This window comes from Anas platyrhynchos, chromosome 3, assembly GCF_047663525.1.
Source record: "Anas platyrhynchos isolate ZD024472 breed Pekin duck chromosome 3, IASCAAS_PekinDuck_T2T, whole genome shotgun sequence".
NCBI lineage: Eukaryota > Metazoa > Chordata > Aves > Anseriformes > Anatidae > Anas > Anas platyrhynchos.
The window spans coordinates 95,137,428-95,157,075 of record NC_092589.1 but is presented as its reverse complement, the minus strand read 5'-3'; the positions used below and the strand labels follow the sequence as shown (position 1 = coordinate 95,157,075).

At 35.1% G+C, this 19,648-nt stretch overlaps 1 protein-coding gene across 1 annotated transcript in view; it reads right to left on the bottom strand.

The window, feature by feature from the left end:
• The window catches only part of COL21A1 (collagen type XXI alpha 1 chain), a 115,349-nt gene that overhangs the window by 14,860 nt on the left and 80,841 nt on the right, over nt 1–19,648 (bottom strand). The window contains exons 18-22 of the mRNA XM_027455081.3: nt 10,568–10,612; nt 10,160–10,213; nt 3,327–3,380; nt 1,981–2,034; nt 722–793 (exon numbers count right to left, since the gene is read on the bottom strand). Coding sequence (XP_027310882.2) covers nt 722–793; nt 1,981–2,034; nt 3,327–3,380; nt 10,160–10,213; nt 10,568–10,612 — 279 coding nt within the window. The remainder of the gene's footprint in view (nt 1–721; nt 794–1,980; nt 2,035–3,326; nt 3,381–10,159; nt 10,214–10,567; nt 10,613–19,648) is intronic.

Here is a 19,648-nt window from a genome sequence, read left to right as displayed (position 1 = left end):
AGTATGCAAGAAGAAAAAATACAGATTCCTGCCTGAAAAGAAGAAATAATTTTCAGCCAGGACAGCAGAAGTAGGATTCACCTAACCTTTGCCATCAGAAATTTAGCTAAGCTAAAGCCTTATCCAGGCTTCAGATATAGTCAATGGTAATAGACAAGTACTTCCAGATTTACCCATTCCTAAGCAAAGATGTGAATGAATGACTCCCCAGGGAGTTTAGACTCTCTCAGTTAAACATGGAGAAAACCTGGACAAGTTGGCTAGATCAAATAGCTCTTAAGGGCTAAGTGTAATTGAGCTGAATCTGTCCCAGCTGCCTGGGACTAATTGCTCCAGTTCTTAGGAGAGATCCACAAAAGACTTTGCACAATAGAATTTGCAGATATAATGATGTAAGACAATATATTATGAAGTAAATATGGAATCACAGATCATACTATTATGTATTATAATTCATAATGAAAATTTCATTAATATACCTATATCACAGCACTTTATGTTAACAGTTTCTCCCTTTTGGTCATTTTCTCCTCCCTGAAAAATGCTGATGTTTTTTCTGGCAAATGGACCTTCCAATATATACTAAATAGTCTCTAATAATAATTACGTATTTAAAAAAAAAAAAAAAAGGAAAATCATTTTCTTTGATTATGACCACTTATAGAAGAAGCTCTTCCAATAGAAGATGGAAGCAATATAAAACCAGAAAAAAACTGCTTACCTTTATACCCTGGGTACCAGGAATGCCTGGGTAGCCTGGTTCACCTGGGGCACCAGGTCCTCCTAGATCTCCCTGAGTAACATAACAGCTCCATAAGTATCAGTGATATGCTGTGAGTAAAAACATACTGCATGTTTTTTCAAGGTCATGTGATATATTTTGGCTATGATATTTTGAAATTTTATAATTTAGGATGATTGAAATGTTTGGAGTTTTTGTAACGGGATGTTGAACACCCACAAGCCACAAAAGACACTCCTAGTTCTTAGTATTCCAGTACCTATCTTCTGTTGCTTTTTAATACATCTGATGTTGATTTTTCAAAGTTACACAAATAAAACTATCTGAAGTTTGCAATGTTTGCAGGTTTGAATTTCATTAAGAGGCTGGAAATTATATAACATTTCAGAACATATTGGTCTTATTTTCATCTCAGTGTAATTTAACCCAACTTTGTTGTCTCTTCAGCTTTAGAAGACTGTAATAGAAGCCTGTGTCATTGTGTACATATGAAGCCCAGAAACAGTAAAAGACTGAAGAAAAGATGAAAGGAAGAAAAAGAACCAATTCCTTTCTGCTCTTCCCCACAAAGCGTTCCCAGCACTATTTTTTTGACTAAAGACAGTTTCTCTTTTTTGATCACTGCCTTCTGTTTTGAATGGCTGCTCTTCTGGTGGGGGCTGAGCTGACCAGTTAGAGTCCATCCCAGTCCCATCCTGTTTGTGGATCACAGAGTCCTTTTTGGATTGAGAAGATAAACTCCTTGTAGTGCTGCTTCCCCATCCAAACACATTTTTAGAGCATCTCTCTGGCATCAAGGTTGCTGGTTCTCCTGAGTCCTGGCTCCAACACAGCACCATAAATTCTCTCATATATGACCCCTGGCCACAAAGCATAACCAGCACTACAGACAGCAAGCCAGAACTGATAGACCAGTCAAACAGCTGTACCTGCCACAGGGGTCAGCAGATGTGACACTGTAAGTGTTGGTTTAACCCCAAATGCATATGAATTTGAAGGAAACAACCACATGATCTAGCTCAACACAGAATACTGTAAAGCAGGTTTCAATAAGACTGCTGCCTTGTATCCCAGTCTAATACAAAGTCAGTAAGAATAACCTATCAAATGGATTCTGATGTGATTTTATGTTCACTGCTATTCTATTTTGAAACAAAACTGCCTTAATCTTAAGAATTTTATAATGGAAAAGTAAATTAATCTCTGCTTTAACTAAATACTTCCAGATTCATATTTACCTTGGCTCCTGGTGATCCTGGTTTCCCCTGTAGTCCAGGTTCACCTTTATCACCCTATAAAACAACACAGGAACATGACTGATACATCAATATTTTTTATCAAATATGGTATTACTAGCTAATATGAACAGACACTAATGGATAGCCAGCTTTTAAAAATAAGGTGTGTGATCAAAAGGCTACAGTACTGCTCCTTTACGGGAAACCGGCAGGTTCTCAGGAAGATGAAATACCCATGACAAAACAGGATCCACCTGCCTGTTCTCAACTGTTCCTTCCCCACCTCTCTCATTTTCCTTGCCTAGTTATACCAGGTTTGTGTATACTGACTTCACATTTCCACCATACTATTTAATAAAATTCTGAAACTCCTTGGACCTGTCTGAGCAAATATGTATACATACTGTAAGCAATAGAATTAGGCGTATATTCAGCATAAGGATTTTCATTTAAATCTAAGAACTACAGATTCCTTTATAATGCTTTTCTGTAAGCATGAAGTTTTCTTCTGGAAATGCAGCTTATATTCTGAATGAGAGATGAATAAAAAAATTAAAAAAAAAAAAAAAAAAAAAAAAACCACATTTTTCTCAAATGGAAATAAGACTTTTTTTTTTTTTTGATCAATCTTCTTGACCATGGCAAACATTAATGACTATAAAGAATGTTGCCTTCAGTACACAACTTTAAATAAATACATATGTAGTTTTAGATATAAATAATGTATGGGTGGAAGTGAACCTAAATGTAAATACAAAGTTCAGGAAATGGATTCTATATTAATACATTTTCTCTAGGATACACAATTCAATGCTTACCAGCCAAAACTCATTTTGGATTACACTAAAAGGATACACTAAAAGATCTAGATTTATAGTATCTATTTTGGTTTCTGAGAGCATGGGTCAAATTAATTCTTGCTGTAGCTGTAGTGCAATCAGTAAAGTTACATCTGAAATAAATTTGGCTCCTCGGGTGGAAAAAGCAGCACGTAACTTTATTTAACACAATTAAAATATAAATAAATGTAACATGGGCAGAGAGTTCTGATGTATACTGAGAATTATCTGGCTCCGAGCATTGCAGAACATTTTCCAGGACAGCAAAGCTGAAACAAAGTCTCATGACCATTTCTGCAGCAGTTCCAAACCTCATGGGATGACAGGCACCATTTACTAAACTATATTAAGCTCTCTTGAGACCGAACTATCATATAAGGTAATATATGGAAAACCATATAGGTATTCAGCAGTATTCATTATACCAGAAATTTAGCTGCAAAATCTGGGCTTTTTGATAAAGCAGCCATTTATCAAAGTCACAGGTAAATTAACACAAATGCTCACCTTAGGCCCAGGAGCTCCAGGTAGACCAAATGAGCCTTCCGGTCCCATCATGCCCTATTTATTTTTGAAAAAGGCAGAGACATTTCTATAGTAAGCTAGAGGAATAATGTCTTCAATGAAGTGTAAATTAGTATTACTATTATATTTCTACAGCAAAATAAACGGATAGGTGATATGATGTTTTTTATCATTATACTACACAGACTGTAGCTCTGGGTTATTTAGGCCTCTTACTGCCTAAGGAAGGGCCACTGTGCAATGGAAAAAACATTCAGGAAAAAAAAAGAACGGTGCTGTCATAAAATATTCCTGAGAGAAAAACTTCTGCAAATTAAAACTCCATCTGTATCATCTAATTTTTAACATAACTTTAAAATGTCCTTAGCTATAATTGAAAGTGACACAAGTTTTAGTTTCCACTTAGGGTTCCCAAAACTGAAGAAAGTATCTGTGGTATTTCAGAATTCTCTCTCTTCTTTCTGACTATGTAACCCTCCAAGGTTGCCATGCCTTGTCTCCTCTTCCAAGCCTTGAGGAGATTTATCTGGATCAGTTAACTTGGGGCCTAACCTTTGCTTTTTAACAGTCTTTGAGACTGAACCATTCATTCAAGACCCCAACAGTCCCTTAGACTCCTCAGGGAAATGTGTTGATGAAGCCATATTTAACTGTCTTTGTTCCACACATAAGCTAATAACAAAAGGGTATTAAACCATTAAATTTCTGCATTTCCCCCTTTCTCTTTAAAGCTACTCTCAAGTATAATTTAGAAAGGAAATCTTATTTTCAAATCATACTTTCCAAGAAGGAATTCCCATTTATAGTGTTTTCTAAATCTGGTGTCAATATATGTCTTTCTCACCACTTCATCTCACTTCTTTTTTACTCTAGAACCGTGTCAATAAAAAAAAACCAAACAATATATTATTATTGTTTTATTTAGACTTCCATATATTCTCTGAAATATGATCTGCTGTAAGAATGTACTTAACAAGACACAGCATAAAATACAAGAAATAACACAAAGTCAAACAATTAAATAAGGTCATGTAATCTAATTTACTAGTGATTAAATGTTATCAATTCTTCCAATTGTTATTATTTTCAAGAACTACTCTTATTATTGTTATTTAAATTAATCTTTGCTTTCACATTGCTTTGCAACCACTGTCCATTTAGTACTAAATGTTAGGAACAATTCAGTTCAGTGATAATATCCCAATCCTTCTTCAAAAGTTGCACATGATCAAAAATAAATGTGTCTACAGTAATTTGTTACACAGACAGTAATCCAGTTGTGACAAAAAAAAATAAATTTACTTCACTAAGACTAAAAGGATGGCTTTGTTTTTGAAAATACAAGAGAAATTTCAAAATATTTAGAATGAGAAGTAATTTTTATATGCAGGGTTTTCACCATTCCATCACTTTTCTGTTATTTTGCATGTGCTGCTAACTGAGGCAACGGAGGTTATCTCAGATTTCTATCATGCTGTGTTGTAATAAATTATCAGGCACCAAATTAATATATTAACATCAATAAGCACAACAACTTGCTTTTTGGGCCACAGATACAGGGCTGTGAATACAGAACACAAATGGTATCTATCGTGAGTAAAACTTGAGTAATTATATAATTATTGAGTAACTATTACGTTTCTATTTCTCTAATATAAATAATACTATATATAGTATAGTAATAATAACACTATATATATACACATCACATATATACTATAGACATCACATAATTTCCAACACTATCCTAACTTTGAAGATTCAATCTGCTTGTGCTTACTTAAAAATCAGAGATGATTCAGTTAATCTAGAATAAGCTACTTTTTTGGTGAATAAAGGTTTACTACAGCCTGTGCCTTTTCTTTCATAATTTTGGAATATAAATTACCATTTCCTCTTTATTTGGAGTGAAGCTTCCACAGTCTGCTTCCACTTACAGCCTGAGAGACAGTGTATTTCCATTAACCTTTTGCTTAGGGCATATGTTTAGAATCAGCTTTGTTATGGGACAGTGTAATAAAATATCCATTTCATTTTAGAACTGAACCTTGATTACACCAAGGCTGTCTTAATTTACTTGCACATCAGTCCTGCTTCTTCACATTTTCTCTATTTCCATTTATATAGCAAAATAAGCTTTTATACATTTTCATTTCACTGTAAGGCTGAATTCAGTTCAGCTTTTTTAAAACAAATTTAATATTATCTACTGACCTTCTGAAACAGAGCTATGTAATGTTTTTTTGCATTCCTTGATGGCCACTTTCCTTCTCTGAAAACCCTTGTGAAATTATTATTTTCTCCTCCTTGAATTCCTGTTCTGTGCTCATTTCTAGCACATTAATTAGTAGAGAAAAGGAAACACAAGTTGAGGAGCAATAGTGGGAAAGGATGAGAAACGGAACTTGGGGATTTCTGGTTCCTCTCACATTGCCAGCTCAGTATGGCCTTGTGATACAGTTCATGTAACATGCTGTTGAGAACCTACCCCCTGCAAACTCCACGCTAGATTTCTTCTAGTTTATGCCCACACTTGGATTAGTAGTAGTTAAATGTTCATCACAAATGTCTCACATTCATTTTATATTATAAGGGAAAAATAAAACCTAGTGCAAGACTTCCTTTCTTGCACTGCAACTAAAAAGCTACAGGAGGGTAACTACATGAAATCGGCACTCTGCAAGAAGAAAACTTTCTGATGCAATATAAGAAAGGCTTGAGAACATAATCTGAAAACTAGGGCATGTAAAATTACAAGAGAAAAATATGTCCTGAATAAACAATAATTCAATAACATAAAATGTAGTGTTACTTCCCCATTTTCCAGATCTGACACTATTTATGTGGCAGATAAATTAATAAATTACTGATGTTGGCAATGTAATAGGGATAGTTATTACTGAAGAAGAACTTGTTACTGAAGAATTTTCCCAAGGTATTAATAGCCCATCCAAAGCTTTCCATCTGTTTTTTTCTGGAACAAACATATTCAGTGTGAGTAATACAAGGAAAATCCCACTATCTTTTCTGGCTAGAATTCCCTAATGCCACATAACATATTCAAATATTCCATGCATCAATTTTCTACTTATTTTATCAGGTGACAAAAGATACATTAAATTGAGTTGTCAGGAAACATTAATATATTATTTTCAAGTCTATCACAGAACCAGATGTTATTTATGTAAAGACAATTTGAAGAAAAAAATAGTGAGTTACTTGAATAAATATGTACATTTTGGAATCACACATGGTTTTATTACAGCTGCTGATATAGCCTCCCCTCCAGCATTTTGTTCAGCTTCATTCAGAAAGAACTGGAGAAAAAATTTCCAGTGATAGCTAATAAAAATGATTAGAGGAACAGGTGAGACCAAATGAGCACGTATTAACTAGAAGTATTCGAACTTCCCAGTTCAATGCTTCTTCCAAATGTGATCCAAACAACTCCAACAACAGGTTCTTAAGGAAATTTATTCTTTCAAAGAATGTCTTCAGGGAGCTGAAAGAGTCTTTTAATTTCATAAAAAGAAAATTAACCAGTGTACTCATGTTATTCTAAGGGGCTTTTGACAGCTATGATGCAGTGGTCACACCTATGGTGGAATAGGGAAAAAATACTGCTGGCTGGATGCAGGGTAGCTGTACATTGCACAGGAAATTCTGAAGTTATTGGATGACAGAGTACTCCAGAATTTGTAAAACACAAAACTAGATTCAGTCTTCCTCTCCATCTTGGAGTGCATTGGTTTCAACTGATCCTATATTCTATTAAGGAACTTAATCATGACAGAAGAGGTGAGATCATCAATACATTTACAGACATCCATGTCTGTATATAATCTATGTAACATAAACTATAATCTATATTATCTGGAAACCAGAGTCAAGTTTTTCTTGAAAAATGTGAATAATGATTCCTGTTTTGGATGTGCTCTTGATCAACCCACCCAATTATAAATGAAGTTTAGCACATAATTCAAGTACAATTCAGATACAAGATAAAATATAAATTTTGGATGGATCTGAAAATATTTTTTCTCTGAAAAGTAAAGTTAGAATACTATTTAGGTTTATGCATCTGAAGTCCATCCACCTTCTGAGTGGACATACAGGCAAACTTTACAGAAAAATAAATAGAAAACAAATATCCAGTAAAAAGTAATTTTCCAACAATGGACATAACATTATTTTAAATCAAAGACCCTCTCACCAAATAATCATCTAAACAATTCTGTATAAAACAAGTACACCCTAAGAAATTTAGAGCAGAAAAAAAATATAGACTTGCTTTCAGGAAGAGAGCAGTGGGAATTACAGATACTGAAAGGACTAACTGATATACATAATCAAAAAGATTAAGATTAAAACACTAAGATATAATCAAAAATAGCAAGGATTGAAAGGAATTGGATTTAGATACACAAAGTACACACTTCATTTAGCCCAATAGGTATATACTGCTCAGCAATAATTGCAGAAGAACAGGATATTGTTAGAAACATCAATGATCTAGCGTTCACGCATGTTGTTGGAGTGTATGGTCTTACCTAAACCACAGCATGGAGAGCTTTTAGAGAGCCACAGTTTGATTTTGCAGACATAAGCAGGGTTTTCTTTAAGTTCAGAATGCGCCCTCTCCTTTCTTCTATTTTTTTTTAATGCTGCATAGTGGCCACTGAAACCCATTTCTCTTTGGGAATGGATAAAATCAAAACTGATAGCTCATGGGGTAAGAGCAAATTCATTACTGATGAAGCTTTTTCATAAGGAAAGATCTTGCAAAGAGATGTAATAGACAAATTAAGAGATAGAAAAATTATGAAACAGAATGACACAATCTGTTAATGATTGCCAAAATCCAAGAATCTATAGCAGTGTACTCACCTGTTGCTAAAATATCAAGAGGCAATGTGATGGCAAGGACAGCAGAGAGAACAGTTCACAGCTTTCACCCCCGGTTTCAAAACTTCATATATGCCACTGGACTAACAAATTTGCCATAACCTTGTCTTGTGACACTGATATTGTGACTTCTATGCATAGCTTCCCTATTTAGGGATAAAAAGATCTGTGCCATCTATACCTACAGACATCACTCAAAACTGCTCAGTCTCTTCTGTTTGCTAAATGTCATCCATTAATTCCAGTGATTTTTCTGAAGCTCTACCCATAGCATTTTCCTGTTGCTACTATTCAAATCCCTCAGCTTTGTCCAGTTAATTTTAATTTACTGCTTCCTTTTTCACTTCCATCTCAGATAGAATGAACAATCAAGAGAACTATTGTTCTGAAATTATTTTTTGTAAAAAGTGTTTACATGTTAGTCTCTTGTGTATTAAAGCAATGTTGTCGAGGTATTCATAAGAATCTGATGTTTCTTCTTGGTTCTGATATTGGAAACTTTCGCTGTTACCACAATGAAAATCACAGATTTGGACTCTGTGATGATTTATCTTCAAACATATTTTCTAAGCTAAGTTAAACTGTATCTTATTGTTTCCCATATAATCCTATTTATCTCACTAGTAGCGCTACAGAAATGCTGAAAATTCTTGATTAAATATTTTCACTGAAATGCTTTCTCGGCTTTCTAAGAAAGGGAGGCTGTGTATTCTATTTGGATTGAGTGTCAACAAGCTCATTACATGAGCTCTTCTTCCCATTGCTGACACATTAAATGACACATCAAACACACAAAATAGACCATGAACACATTAAAATAACTGCACATCTTTCAGGAAAGTCAGAAACATTTTAGTCAGCAAAGAGGATAAAATATATAAAGCACAAAACAAAAATATTGAGGTATATTAAGGATGATTAAAAATGGAACCACATAAACATTGTTGAACATTAGTGATGTGGTGATCAGGCTCTTCTCCCTAGCACCAAGTGATGAGTGGAAATGGCCTCAAGTTGTTCCAGGGGAGATATACATTGGATATTAGGCGAAATTTCTTTACTGAAAGGGTTGTGTGGCATTGGAATTGGCTGCCCAGGAAAGTGGTTGAGTTACCATCCCTGGAGGTCTTCAAGAAACATGTAGATGTAGAACTTAAAAGTATTGTTTAGTGGTGGACTTGTCAGTACTAAGTTAAACGTTGGACTAGATGAGGGGTCTTTTCGAACCTGAATGATTCTATGATTTCAATATAAAAAGATAATTATTTTTAAAGCAGCGTATGTTCAACTAACAAAGAAGATCCTATTAATTAATGAAAGAATTCTGTGATTTCTAAATGATTATAAAGAACACAGAAATCACTCTACTTAAGCAGTAACTAAGATGTGTTAAGCTGGACTGTCCAAAAAGACTAAATTATTTTCAATTTCCTACATTACAAAATAAAAAATCTTTTTAAGCATTTTGGGAATTTTGTGACCTCAGCTATTCTCACAGTTCTTGTTGAAAGTGAATATTATTAGAAAAGCATCCCAATATTCACATTCAAAAATCCATTGCACACTATGACAACATATAATCTAGTCTATAATTTCATAATAAATTGACTTGAGTACCTTCAGAGTTAAATCAAAGTTAAAGTAACTCAGAAAGCAAATTCACACTAATGATAATGTGTTTGCTGGATTTGTTTATCAAATGTGCAGTCTGGAAATTAACAATTTGAAAATAAAAGTGTGTGTATATTTTGGGGGATAATTTATAAATTAGATATGATCTGATCCTATTTGCAAATGTGAAAATGCCAGGTTGCTACTATATGTGCTTGTTGGCTCATCACAGGTAGCAAACAACAGTGTAAGAATTATTGGTACTTCCTATTCATAATAACATGATTCTGCAAACTCACAGTTTCCCCTGGTGACCCTTTTGCTCCTGGTTGACCCGGTGGTCCAATTTCACCCTATATTTTTTTGGATAAAGAGAATAGTTGTGTAATTAATATATGTACAATTAACAGTTGTGTTAAATTCCCTTTAATTATGCACATCGGTTTGAGTAGGATTCAAAATATTATGACATTAACTTTGTTACTTTTAAATTATGCATTCCTTCTGGAATAGTAGAAATAAGACCTAATAAGAGATGCCAAACATGCCCTAAGCATTTTGGAATATGTCTCCTTTCATTTGCAGCATGATTTGTTGTCCTAAATATCCCCTGTGAAAACCCTCCTCTCAGTACAGGTTGAACCTTTAGCACAGAAACAGTATATATATGCATAGTTTTTAACTGTGTTTTGATTTACTAACAATACCTTTTGTCCTTTTGCTCCTTGATTTCCAGGGATTCCAGGAATTCCCTGAGGGGAGAGGAGGGAAAGAAGGAGGAAAAAAAAAAGTTTTAAATATATGGAATATTTTATGAATATCTTACCCAAAAATACTATATAAAAAATAAAAAAATAATAAAAAAAAAAACATATCCTCATAAATTTAACATTTGTTATATAATTAGGGTTCCAAATATGGGCAGAAAATGGAAAATTAAAAAAAAAAATAATGGTATAAGAAAAGAGCTTCAGCTGGATACATGCAAACTATTTCATCTGGGGATACAGTGAAACAGCAAAGTTCAGCCCCTCCCTGGTGCTTTCTTGCCAGAACTCCACATCTGCCCTGGACAGGCTCATGTACTCCTGGTTGCCCACCAAAGGCTGTAATACTGTACTGAAAACCCTGACATGGGGAAAGAAACCACTACCCATTATTCATAAGATTCCCATATAAAATAGAGCATGCCTTCCTTCTTCCAGCAAAAGTCCTGGACAACAGGACATCAGGTTTGAGTACCACAAATCCTATTTTTCTATTTAAATTACACTGATTGTAATTTAACACAAGAGAGAGCTATTATCATATGTGATGTATGCTAGCTTCCACTTTCATAAATACTTGAAGATCTCTATCATTTCCTCACCATCATTGTTCATTTAACTCTACAGTATATCTCAAACTGGTTTCTTAAAGCAATAATTTATGTGAATATAGTTTAGCTTTAAAACAAAACTCAAGATATACTTAAAACTGTAATCTATATTCAGTTAATCTGTTTTTCCTCTTAGTTAAATCCTTTCAAGTTTTTTGTACAGATACTGTTCTTGTACCATTATCAACCTGCAGCAAGGATTTGGTATATAGACTTTGTGATTTAATCACGTTGAAATTAATATGCTATAGTGAAAACAAGTGGACTGGTCTAGACAACACCAAACAAACACATTCTATGGAAAAAAAAAAAATCAACATGAGTGTAACAGCCAGAATAACTTAATAGTTTCCATATGGACTACATTTGTACAATGCTGGCTTGGAAAAGATAGCTCCATTGCTTTGCAGATTATACCCAGCTTCTCGTTAATAATGAGCCCATCAAGCAGAAGCAGTTCATTAGTCTGTTTGCTTGAGTTAACTATGGTATCCTCAGCATCTTGTAAGTCACCTAAATTCCAATGTATGTATCATTAAAAGAAGAGATCAAATAATATAATACAAATAACTGGAAAACAAAGCCTCATTCTAAAAATTCTACTCACCTTGCATAATATAAGTCTTCTGGCTAAAATTTTGTCCAAAACCATCTTTTGCGCAAATAAACTGATAGGAAATGGAGTGCATTTATCACCATATTAAGAACTTCTAGACCTGTCTGTGACTTCTCAGTATATTTATTTAACAGTTTATTTCTGTAGCTGTAAAATGTAAAACTAAGCTATAAATATCCATACCAGAATTTCACACAATGATGAAAAAAAAATCTCCCAGTAGGCAGGAATCTTCTTTTACTGAAAGGATGCACCAAAGCTTTCCATGTTCACATTTCTCAGTTACGTGCAGGGCTGAGAGAAGACCATTCCACATACTTATCCAACACAGGGAATGATTTACCATTATATAAGCATGCTTAAGAGAAGAAACAGAATGTCCTGCTGAGCTCTGTTGCACTTTCAGGGCTAAAAGAAATCGCTGATACAAGACATTTAACTTTACCTTTATGTCAGTGGAAAAGAAGGACAAAACTCAAAGAACAACTGTAAAACTAAGTCACTGGGCCATTTTTTTATTTTCTGATTGATTTTGCACTACTGAAATGCAGGGAATTTAAGCTCTTATTTCAGTGGGAGACTATCCGGACTCTCAAAATTCTCTTATGGCTCATTGACATTCACTCAGCTAAGAATGAACCTATCACTTCTTTTAATCTGAGTGATTCCCAGATTACATGGGGTGGAGATTTTCACAGTTATTCACCACAAGTCAGTTGGCACAGGAGAAGGAGAATGAAGTGGCTAATTTGTCCTTAAAGAATGAGATTTTCCCATAAGGATTATTTTTCTCTATATCTACCATGGTTCAGCAACTGCAAGGACTAGTTTCTGTAGGTTCAGTTCCAGGATGCTTAAAACAGTAAATTTTGTTTCCTTCTCATTGTCTGCTCCAAATCTATTACCTCCTTTTACATGGATAATCCCTGGTCATGCCAACTAGCACTTTCCCAAAGGGCAAAGTTAAAAAGTAGCTTAGATATCTGGAGTTGCTTCTCTAACTTCTGTCAAAAGCCAAACCAAGTTTTGGAAATGTATTAGCATCCTTGTTCCTAAACAGAGATTTCATCCACAGTACAAATCCTCAAAATCTGAGCTTTCTTTTTCTTTCCATCCACCATAAGTAACAAGGCACTTTTAACAGGAAGTTATGCTTAATAGGGTGACATAACTATCAAAGAAACCTTACCGTAACTATCAAAAGATATTCTTCTGAGCATGAGGTGAAACAATAAGTATCACTCCATTTGTTAGATGAAAATGTAATTTTTGTGAAGTGCAGATTGTAACTAAAATTATCACAAATGCCTGTGTTTAATCAAAACTTAATATGAAACAGATTCATCATGCAATTTTTCTGCCATTAAGGGAAACACAATGTTTGGAACTACTACAAATGGGAAAATTGCCACCCACAGGGAGTAAGAGAATCAATGCTATGGAATAATTCATGATTCACTGAGCTAGGGAAAAAAATGCCTTCAGGGATTTTTTTTTTTTTTACAAAGCTTCTAAGCAACATTTTGAAATATGAAATACAGAAAAGGTTGTAATTCTAGATTTTCTTTTCTTCCTCTTTCCAGAAAACTTATTTTAAATGGTTTGTATTTATCATATATACAGTTACAATACCAATAAACATAGCATTACATTTCTAACCAGAATTAACTACAAATCAAAGCATCTACTGAGCTTTTATGCTTTCTATCCTTACACACATTGGACCATCTTACCCTTTAGAGGCAGTTCATTTCTTGATGTTCTTTTGCCTCAAATTTCATGTAAGGCTTAGTCAATTTGGTATTTAAAAAATAAGCTTATTGCAAGTCTTACCACTGCCTTAGTCAGCTCTTTCAGCATCAGCTGTCTGACTTTCTTAACTGTCTTAATTTCACAGAATCACAGAATCACAGAATTTCTAGGTTGGAAGAGACCTCAAGATCGAGTCCAACCTCTAACCTAACACTAACAGTCCCCACTAAACCCTAGCCCTAAGCTCTACATCTAAACGTCTTTTAAAGACTTCCAGGGATGGTGACTCCACCACTTCCCGGGGCAGCCTGTTCCAGTGTCTAACAACCCTTTCAGTAAAGAAGTTCTTCCTAACATCTAACCTAAAACTCCCCTGGCGCAACTTAAGCCCATTCCCCCTCGTCCTGTCACCAGGCATGTGGGAGAACAGGCCAACCCCCACCTCGCTACAGCCTCCTTTAAGGTATCTGTAGAGAGCAATAAGGTCGCCCCTGAGCCTCCTCTTCTCCAGGCTGAACAAGCCCAGCTCCCTCAGCCGCTCCTCGTAGGACTTGTTCTCCAGGCCCCTCACCAGCTTCGTCGCCCTTCTCTGGACCCGCTCAAGCACCTCGATGTCCTTCTTGTAGCGAGGGGCCCAAAACTGAACACAGTACTCGAGGTGTGGCCTCACCAGAGCCGAGTACAGGGGGACGATCACCTCCCTAGCCCTGCTGGTCACACTGTTTCTGATACAAGCCAGGATACCGTTGGCCTTCTTGGCCACCTGAGCACACTGCTGGCTCATATTCAGCCGACTGTCCACCATCACTCCCAGGTCCTTCTCTGCCTGGCAGCTCTCCAACCACTCATCTCCCAGCATTTCCTTCAAATGTCTTAATCTTTCCTCTAAATTTTTCCCTTAAATGGGAAGTGTTCCCTTACCCCTTTACAAGCCTATATAAATAATTTTAGCAAGTGCTATAGACACATGAAATTTAAAGGCAGCAAGATATCCTAGTAAGCCAAACTCTTAGGTTTAAAACTTTGGCTTCTCTACTGCAGCCTTATCATGCACTACTAAGTTTGTGCCTAAAAGCTAACACGATCAATCACATATCAGTCTGACTGCTAACTATTTTTTTTTTATTTTGAGATACATCTGTGTTCCCCTTTTATTCATCCTCCTTTGCCTGATAAGTTTCTACAGACACAGCTAGCAAAGCCTCCTGAAAGTCTTCACTAAGATTTTTGACTAAGAATCACAATAAAAGTAACTGTAAACTAGGATATCCAAGGGTAAAATGAGTTCTGGGTGTCCTTTCCATGTGGGAAATACCACTGCTTAGCCATTGGTCTCCCTGCTTCACCACAGAGTGAAGTTTGCCCAGACATGGAACTAAATCCCTTGATGCAGTCTTCCTCAGTAGCAGACTCCACAGCTGGGAATTCCGGATGCGTAAAAGCAAGAATTTGTTTCAATTATGATGATGAGCTTAAACAATTCTGTATAAATATTCTATGCTATCCCAGTTTTAGCAATTTAAATAAATCTTCCATTATTTGATAATATCTGGCAGATATAACGGATTTAACTGTAAAAGGAACATAGTTTCACAATCCCTGGAAAATCTGTCTTGCAGCTTTCCTTAATCATGAAGTGTCTATTTTTGTTTTTGGATGATATTAAACAGATGGATTTTTTTCCATGCAATCCAAGTAAAAATCCACTACGTTGGCCAAGGCTTTATATACAAATCAATTAGGTGTAAGCATTTTTACTTAAGGTACAAGCTACACTTCTCAAAATATTTCACCCCCTTTTACTAGTTAGCGTCATGGATTATTTATATCTCCCTCATGCTTATGAATAGCAGAAGAAACCACGCATAAAAGCTTTTGCAAGGAAAGCAAAAAATTATTTTACTCCTAAAATGAGCATTTATCACCTTATTCTATTATTTTCTGCTACTGTCTTTAATATTTCCTGTCTCTTCAGTGCCTGGTAGAACATCACCCTTTGGCACTGGTCAACAGCTTGTGTAAGGAAAATTTATAGACTTCAGAAAACATGCATTATCATAAAACATTCTGTCAAGAAAATACAAGATTCTAGAATATTTTCACATGATTCTCTGTTATGAGCAAACTGTTTTGCAGTCAATTCACCAAGAAGATAGAAAAAGCATTAGTGCAATCACCTTATTTTCTAAAGACAGGTATACAAAACCATAATATCTGAAGTAGTATCATTTTTCTATTAAAAATTATCATGATTGTAAAAGATGGGATTGAAAAAATCAGTTTAAACTGAGACCTTTTGAAAAACAATATATATATATATATATATATATATATATAAAGATGTTTAAGCATACAACTTTTATTTCTGAGGTCATTCTTTGGGAGAAGAAATCTCGGCTTCTTTAGTACTGTTGTTGAACATTATGGTTTATTTTATAACATAACATAGTATCTGCTTTAATTTCTTACTTTCATATAAGGATTGTCAGTGAGGTTATTTTGTCGTGACTCCACGTTGTTTAATTTATATTAATGTTCAAAAATAGATCCATGAATAACATTTAGAAACTTTTGTTAAAAGATGGTCACTTCTAGTCTGCTGCCCATTTACACCATGAAAATTCAAGCTGTATCCCTAATAATCATTCAATTCAGGTAGTGGCACAAGCCTCACAAAATACTCCCAGCAAGGCAGTAGGGTACTTTACTCAGAGTTTCAGTTGCACAAAATCCATTGTCTTTTTATGAAGGTTGCCAGATTGGTGCTAATTTTGACTGTGTTCTTTTTTCAACAGTGTAATTGTTAATGAAGGCCAGCTGAAGTATCATGTTTAAAAAAGATAAAAATCATAACTACTGATAAAAAGATGGGTGTTTTAGCATATTTGAGCTCTCTGAAGCATATTTCAATTAAAATATTCCTTCCATTCTGAAAAATCTATAATTGATTCTGGAAATGCATTAAAATACATTGCATAAATTATAGCAATGGCACAAGATTCACAAAAGATATCTATCTACACAGATATTCCCATGATCCCTCCTAGAACCTGAAGAATTCAACTGTTCATGTGTTACTGATCTTTACTTGAACAAGCATACTTCATGATACATGAGAGATTTAGTGGAGGTATGTAAAAAAAGTACAAGTCAAGACAAAATTTGAATAAAAGTACAGAAACAGTCCAGATACTTTTTAAAAGATTAGAGCAAATCCTTGATAATCCTAAAAGAATGAAATACACAAAACCAACTTGGATAATGGATAAAACTCTTCTGCTGTGGGAAGTAGCAAAATATGTGTAAAAGAAACTCAAAAGTCGCATGTTACTACTGACTACCTGGAACTGACAACAAATAAAAATGGGCTAAATACAAAGAAGGGTTCTCACACACATAATGAGTATTCACTAGACTAACATTGCAGCTTTAAACTAAATTCAGGAAAGGAGAAAGCATTACCAAGATCCTTAGAGTTATAAGACCAGAGTTTGCAAGCACTTTTTTTTTTTTTTTTTTTTGGCAAGTTGCTTATTAAAAATGAAACACACATATGTTACACGTGGAACATAGTGACCCCCTGTTGCAATGCCAATAACACAGAACTTGGAAAACTATAATTGGAAAGCTGGAAAATTTAATAAAATTAGAACTGTGCATATTCTCTCACAGGGTGAAACTGATGTTACTGTTTATTGCAAATACACTTCAAAATAATATGAATAACAGACTCATCAAATCTTTGTGGATCCAAAGCTAGCCAGACAAAATCCAAGTCCCCAGCCTCACAGGTGACACTGCAATGTCCTCCCTCTGCCACTCATGCCACGCATTATGGACTGAGCAATCCAAGCATGTCGACAGTGGCTAAAAAGCTCAGACTTCTAACAGGTGACAAACCAAGCCACGTTTCATACCTACATTCAAATACACTAATATTCAAGAAGTTACATGTCTTCAAAATGTTATAAAATTTCTCCACTACTTATAATTTATGCAGAAAAGCTTGTGATTGATCGTACAGTCTTGAGCACCTTGCACATCAGAGCATGAGGTCAGGCTGAGGGACACCAATTGTTGCTCTGCTCCTTGCACCCAACCCTCCTGGCTGGCTAACACTACAAGAATTGCAGTTCTGCTCACACAGATCACACTGGTGTAGAAGAATGTAGTTTTGGGCCATCTCCCTCTCCTGTAGTAAGGGGCCGCGTATTTAAATTAGTAAGGAGTAGGTTAAACAACAAATCACACTTTTTTCCATACGGTGCATACTGTGACACAGGATGTAGCAAAAGAAAACAATAAAACTGTGTTCCAAAAAGGACCATAAAATTACTAGAGAATTGGTCCATTGCTGGCTATTAAGTAGGGTGGGCCAGCATGCGCTCTTGGCTAAGGAAGTCCCTAAAGACAGTCAGAATCTGGCAGTAAATGACATGGGGGGGAATTCTACATACTCCTATTAGGTGTCAGAGAGAAAGTTCTGTGATAATTCTTTTGGTCTGTTTGGCAGTTCTTACCTGTGTTTAAGAAACAGCTAAACAAGATTTGGTGTGGAGAATGGGATGAAACCCTTCCAGTGCACAAAGTAGGAAAATCATAACCTGATTCAATTAGTAATTGCTAAGACTATATTTAATTACTAAAACTAAAGCACGATCAAACTTTTGCAATGTGAGTCAAAGATTCCTTCTTAAATGGTCTAATATTTCTGCAGCATATCACTTCATGCTTTGTCTTACTGGATCCAGAAGCCTTGTTTTTGCTGTTCCTGTAATAATTTATTCCACATTGGTCCAGTATGAGTAAAAGGTGTAAAAATCCTCAAGACAATTTGTTTTGTAGCTTGACTTAAGAACAGGATTACATAACACTGTTCCATGTGCTTTGTTAGCCCAGAGTACTACTTGATTCTGGTATGTCATCATTTTTACAGCAAAGGCTAAGAATGGCAGTATTTTTAAGTTATCTGTCTGAAAGGAAATAGTTACTGGCCATTACATACCTAAAAATGAAGCTTTCTGATACAACAAATGAAAAACGATGTATTTTTACTGTATGTTTTTCCAGTGTGGGAAGGACAGGCCTTATGCCATCACAATATTATAATCTTAGCAGAAGCATTAGTTAAAACCTACAAAAGGATTTAAATTCATTCTGATTAAAGATTGTTTAGGTTTTCATTTCACAGAATCACAAAATCTAGGTTGGAAGAGACCTTCAACATCACCTAGTCCAACCTCTGACCTAACACTAACCAGTCTTCCACTAAACCATATCACTAAGCACTACATCTAAATGTCTTTTAAAGACCTCCAGAGATGGTGACTCAACCACTTCCCTGGGCAGCCCATTCCAATGCTTAACAATTATGTATGGAAAGCCAGCCTATATTCAGACAAGGCTTTCCAGGGTTTCAATTCACTGTAATTTTAACACATATATCTGACATACAAGAAAACACAAATTGAAACACATTTCTCCAAATTTGCTAGCGCTGTATCTACTCAAGTTGAGACTTAAGTATCACCTTCTCAATTTCACAAATTCTCAAATTTCACAATTTCTCAAATTCTTCAATAGGGATGAACCAACTGGTCTCACAAAACAATGGTTAAATGGTTAAATCCTCTTTATATTGAGTAGAATAGTAACATCATTTCTCTGGTGAAAGGATTTTTTAGGTTCACAAATACTGCAGATCTGACTTATTTAACTTCCCAATATCTTTCATTATTCCTACATTACATAACATGTGATGATTTATCTTGAACAATTGGCAGGACTCCAACTAAATATATAGAGTAAGGCAATGCTGCTCATTCTGAATGGCACCTGGAAAAAGTATAAGAAACTACTTAACGTTAACATCCCAGCTAACACTTGAACACAGAATAAAACATAAAAATGTTTGTTTGCTCTTCTCTTCCACACTTTCTGGAAAGGTTCAGTTCAACAAACTTTAGCCAATCTAAAAACCATACTTTTATTCTAAGCCAATCTTCCAAACTTGGCTTCCTTTACGGTTAATTAAAAAAAATA